Raw genomic sequence first — 6079 nt, forward strand, 5'->3', positions numbered from 1 at the left:
AAGCCTAGTATTACATCATCAATGGAAAGTTATATCGAAGGGCCTTCTCTCAACCCCTCCTACGCTGCCTCGCGCCATCAAAAGCCGAGGTGGTCCTCGCCAAGCTTTATGAGGGGATTTGCGGGGAGCACATCGGGGGACAAACCTTGGCTTTCAAAACCCTCCGGCAAGGATACTATTGGCTAACCATGCGCCAAGATGCCATGTCATATGTACAGCAGTGCCCATAATGCCAGTGGCACGCCTGATTACCGCACCAACCAGCCATTCCCCTTACTCCGATGGACGTGGCCTGGCCCTTTGCCCAATGGGGGCTCAACCTCCTTGGACCCTTCCCTCCAGCATCGGGTCAATGGCGCTTTCTCATAGTCGGGGTCGACTACTTCATGAAGTGGGTGGAAGTCGAACCCTTGGCCTCCATTACCAAGAAGCAAGTCCAGAGCTTCATGTGGAAGAATATCATCACCCGGTTCGGGATCCCGAAGGCTATCATCGCCGACAACGGAACTCGATTCAACAACATTAAGTTCAAGGCCTATTGCCAGTCGTACGGGATCCAGTTGAAGTTTAGCTCGGTCGCACTCCCCCAAACCAACGATCAAACTGAGGTGATGAACCGGACGATCCTGGAAGGCCTCAAGAGGAGAATCTCAGGCGCACATGGTGCTTGGGTGGATGAGCTTCCTAGCGTCTTGTGGGCAATGCGAACGACTCCCAAAACTGTCTCGGGGGAGTCTCTGTTCAACCTGGCGTTCGGGACCGAGGCGGTCCTGCCAACTGAAATGTTATTCCCAACCCTACGCACCTCCAATTATCAGCAAGGAGACTTTGAGGAGGGGCTCCGAGCAAACTTGGATCTCCTTGAGGAAGGAAGAGCCAAGGCACATCTGCGTATCTTGTCATATAAGAAGGTCGTAGCTTGGATTTACAACCGACGGGTTCGCTCGCGCTTGATCAAGATCAGGGACCTCGTCCTCCAAAGAGCAAAAGTGAGCAACCCGACCCGAGCAAGGGGAAAGCTCTCACCCAACTGGGAAGACCCCTATCGAGTCTATGACATGGTCCTAGAGGGGACCTACCAACTCGAGAGTATGGAGGGAAGTCCCCTGCCGAGAACATGGAATACGACAAACCTGAAGAAATTCTACCCATAAAGGAGGCTGGTCGGGATGCAGAAAAGATATACGGGGCCCGTGCACCCACAGTTGGGGAAAATAGCAAGTTAGAATTACAAAATAAAAGTGCTTCTTAATGATAGAGGAGATACACATGGCGGTCGGGCAGCACAGCCCCAAGCCCGACCGGAGCAAAAGACAAAAGAGAGGGGGCGCAGCCCCTAGCTCGAGGGAGGAGTCACGGGCCCATCATCGAAGGGGACGTTCGCTGGCATGTCAACATCCTGATCCATCAGGTTGTCGACAAACGGGTCCGACTCCAGCTCCAAGTCTGGGTACTTCACCCGGAAGTGAGCGCAGGCCACCCGGTAACCATACTGGTACATGACCCGGCCCGACCTCACCAAGCCACGCTCGAACCCAAGGGATGCTTTATACCCGACGATCGCCTCCTCAACCCTTTTGGGCAACCCCAGTCGCTCCTCCTTCAAGGCCTCCTCGGTAGCCCAAGTCGTCGCCCTAGCAGACTCGACGGCCTGGGAGAGGGTCAACAGCTCGTCATCCAGTGAACGGATGTGTGACCGGCTTTCTTCCAGCTCGGTCTTCAAACGAGCCACCTCCTCAGCCAGTGCCGTGGCGCGCTCTTCGGCTGCGGCAATGGCCTCTGGACCCCCCTTGGCTCGCAGCTCCAGGTTCTCCAGCTGGAGGGCGACGTCGATCTCCAATTGGCACCCGATCACTCGCCCGGTGTTGAGGACCCGGTCGATCAACGCCATACCGTAGTGATGGCTCTGCATGAGGATCGATGTTAGCACCCAAGAAAGAGGGGATCGGGTAGGGGAAGGAAGTCATTACTTACCTAGATGAGCGACTTAGCCACCCGCTCCGCCAGCACTTTAGAAGTGGAGCTGTAGAGGTCCTTGGCCAGCCCTGGGTGCAATGCCCCTCGGACGAACTCCTGGGCGATTAGCCCATCACCCCAGAGACGGCTGTCAGCCTTGAGAGTCGGCCACCGAGTGGCGTAGGGGGCCCCGAGCTCCCTGGCCAGAAGATCGGTCATACGTTGGGCTTGGTACTGCCCACCCTCGGCCTAGGAATGGATGAGGCATAGTTCCCATACCAGCAAAGGGCACATCGCCAACCTCTTGGAAGGGTCGTTGTTGGACGACCCGGTCGACCCTTTCCCCTTCACACTCCTTGAGCCCTCCCCCTAGGCATTAGCCCTGGGCGATTCCAAGGAGGCGCTCGAACGGGTGGCCCGGCTCGTAGGCATCTTCCGAGCCACCGTCTTCGTCTTCTTAAGAGGGCGCTCCGATGCTGGTGATGTCAGCGCCCTCTTCGGCGTGCCCTCCAGTGGGACAACCCCGCCTCCAAAGCCCGCCCCATCCCGAGATGAGGGCTCGATGGCCTTAGTGCTAGCCGTCTTCTTCATTGATCTCAGATCCACCATTTTTGCAAAATAGGCAGCGGTCAGATGGTTTGGGACAAGCGAACAATCCATTATATACGAATGGCCATACCCCCGGTGGCGGGGCTCAGCTCCGCTTCGACCATCCACTCCTCTGTCATTTCCTTAATTGCCCGAGAAGAGGACAGGATACCCCTTAGACGATCCATGGTCGCTGCGTCTCCAGCAGAAGGCGACGAGGGGGCATTATCGATGATCCGAAAAGCCCACTCGGTGTTGAAGCCCTACTCTTGATCACAACTAATATAGAAGAAATGCCTCTTTCAACCTTTATTGTTGGAGGGCGCACCATTGATCTTGAAATCGCTGCGGGCGGTCAAGTAATACCCGCCTGGTCCCTTGCCCAAGCGGAAGCAAGCCAGAAAGAAGGGTCGGGACGGTTCGATCCCAGCCCCCGACACTCCCAGATGAAAGCCACCAAATAGCGCCAGGAGTTTGGCAACACTTGGGAAGGGGGGATCCGCCAAAAGTGAAGACAATCCCTAATAATAGGGTGCATCGGGAACCGCAGCCCTGCCTCGAGTGCCCCCATGGTTAACCCGAATCCGCCAGGAAACCGGTCGTACGACCATTGCCCAGGCCGAGGGGTGTGCAGGCCATAACACTCTAGGATGCGGTAACGATCCTGGAGCACTTTCAAAAGGTCCTCGATCACCACCGAGTCCACGTCGTGCCATGACTTGAGGGCCTTAAGTGCGGCTGAACCCTCTGAGGCCTGTAAGGAAGCGCTACCCAAAGACATGCTCACTATCTCATCCTGGGAATTTGTAGAAGGGGAATGAGAAGGAGAAGGAGAAGGAGAGGGAGAAGGGGACGAAAAGGAAGACAAGGACGAAAACGAAGACGAAGACGGAGACATCCCGACCTCAAAGTTGCGAGGAAGAAGCCCGAGGTCTGAGGCGAAGGATTGAAACAAGGAGGACAGCAAAGTTGCAAGAAAGAGCCGAAGTGCGGGATGAAAGACTGATGGCGAAGGTGATGGAAACCACCCTAAATAGGGATTATAAAAGGCGAGTAACCCACGGCGAGGCGGTGATTAGGACTTCCCGAGGAGAGGAACAGTCGTGGCATTAAAGACCCGTTGCGTCCCCTCGAATCTGCCATATTCGCCCACCTCAGAGCTCCCGCCAGAGGTGTCCCATCACCCGAGACCTCCCGCCGAAAGGCCGTTCAAAACGAAGTTTCCCTCCAAGCCCAGTGACGCTCCGCCCGATCCGCCACGTGACACGACGGCATTCAACATTCAAGTATGAATTGGCCCCCAAGTTTGATTCCTGCCCGGGTCGCTCCAGATCGCCCCTGACTGGTGACTAGTCGGCACTGAAATTGGAACCGAGCTTACTCGCTCGGCCCCTAGGTTCAATTTGGAACCGAGCTTACTTACTCAGTCCTCATATTCAATTCAGAACTGAGCTCACTCACTTAGTCCCCAGATTCAATTCGGAGCCGAGCTCACTCACTCGGTCCCAAGTTCAAACCGAAGCTGAGCTTAATCACTTGGCCCCCAGGTTCGATTCCTGCTCGGGTCGCGCCAGATCACCCCTGACTGGCGACCCGTCGACACCAAAACCGGAACCGAGCTTACTCGCTTGGCCCCCATGTTCAATTCGGAGCCGAGCTTCCTCACTCGGTCCCCAGATTCAATCCAGAGCCGAGCTCACTCACTCGGTCCCCAAGTTCAAACCGGAGTCGAGCTTAATCACTTAGCCCCCATGTTCAACCTGGAACCAAGCTTACTCGCTCGGTCCCCAGATTCAATCCGGAGCCGAGCTCACTCACTCCGTCCCCAAGTTCAAACTGGAGCTGAGCTTAATCACTCAGCCTCCAGGTTCGATTCCTGCCCGGGTCACTCCAGATCGCCCCCGACTAGCAATCCGCCGGCACTGAAACTGGAACCGAGCTTACTCGCTCGACCCCCAGGTTCAACCCGGAACTGAGCTTACTCGCTCGGTCCCCAGATTCAATTCAGAGCTGAGCTTACTCACTCGATCCCCAGATTCAATTCGGAGCCGAGCTCACTCACTCGGTCCCCAAGTTCAAACCAGAGCCGAGCTTAATCACTCGGCCCCCAGGTTCGATTCCTGCCCGGGTCACTCTAGATCGCCCTCGACTAGCGACCCGCCAGCATCGAAACCGAGCTTACTCGCTCGGCCCCCAGGTTCAATTCGGATTCGGCCCCTAAGTCATATCTCGGTCGATCTAGTGCCCGAATCATCGGCCTAACCCATTATCCAAGTCGCTTCAAGTTGACTCTGATTCACCCCCGACAAGTCTTTAAATCAAGCCGCCTCAATTCGCTTGCTGACTTGCGAACTCAGCAGCCGTAGCTCTGAGTCGTGCGAAACCCATCATCTGAACTGAGACACGTCGGGTTCGCTCTACAGGTCTTGTCTGGCCGATTTCGAAGTTTAGGTATCGCCTCATCAGGCCCGACCGTTCGATCAGCATGATTAATCCTATCCAAATCACGGGGCACCGCCCCTCTAAAAACCACTCTCCGACGAGTCAATCCGGCTTCCCCATGTGAGCAACCAGCACAATCGTGTCCTTCAGCCCCAAGCATGCCTCCCAGCCCATTAGGGACCCAGCGGCACGCTTTGGAGGGAGGGGGGGAGAAGTGATATGGTATATTTTGGCCCCTAGATGAGTCATCACCGACGTCACACGCCATGTCCCAACCAATATTAGAATCCAACACCACATGCCATTAGAACCCCATGATGCACGACAAGCCAGGTTTCGTAGTGAGATACTATGCGACACGACTATCCCGAGGGCTCGGGGCGATGCCGTCTAACGCCGCTCAGGCATCCCCCAAGACGCCAACTCATCAGAAAAGTCGTCTCATCCCACAAGGTCAACGGTCACACCAAACCGAGGCACAATCAATCCTCACGCAATAGTATATATACCCCTAGCCAATGCCCAGCTAGAGAAGGAGAAAAAAACTCAATATCAAATACTCTATTGACTTGTTCGTTGGAGGGGCCAAAGTCAGGAAGCACCCGACGAAGGCCATTTTGCAAGAAGGCGAACACTCCCGAACGACGAGCGTCTCAATCCGAGAATTACTATCCAGTACATAAGGACGCACTGCCATTCATCCTGGAGTCGAAGAGATGCATCCCACCACAAACGACGCTCGAGTCGGCAAACTAAGAAGCTCGGAACAATATCCTCTCACAAAAGCCCAACCGACTCCGCCAACCCGATTCTTGTCCGAGTTGCTCCGAAATGACCACTCCTGACTGGCGAACATCTCGACCTAGGAGACACCTTTCATCGCACAAAGGAGAGCAGTGAGTCGGCTCGGATCCCGACCAATGTCGGCCAACATTCCTTCCCGAGGGCGCGGCCACCTCATCATCCTATCCACCCCACAAGAAACTCCCGATATCGACTTGTGACCCTAACCGTATTGACTCATCAGCCACGATACTTCTGTTCGCTAACGAGCACGTTGGGCAATCTCACTTGACTTAACCATCGTGCACTT

The 6079-nt window shown here is 55.4% G+C and overlaps 1 protein-coding gene across 1 annotated transcript; it reads left to right on the forward strand.

The window, feature by feature from the left end:
- The first annotated feature begins 281 nt into the window (after positions 1–281).
- LOC135639199 (uncharacterized) lies at positions 282–1154 on the forward strand. Its single transcript, XM_065153001.1, has one exon. The coding sequence runs from the start codon at positions 282–284 to the stop codon at positions 1152–1154; it is 873 nt and encodes a 290-aa protein (XP_065009073.1).
- The last annotated feature ends 4925 nt before the right edge of the window (positions 1155–6079 follow it).

The sequence above is a fragment of the Musa acuminata genome, chromosome BXJ3-5 (genome assembly GCF_036884655.1).
Source record: "Musa acuminata AAA Group cultivar baxijiao chromosome BXJ3-5, Cavendish_Baxijiao_AAA, whole genome shotgun sequence".
Taxonomy (NCBI): Eukaryota; Viridiplantae; Streptophyta; class Magnoliopsida; order Zingiberales; family Musaceae; genus Musa; species Musa acuminata.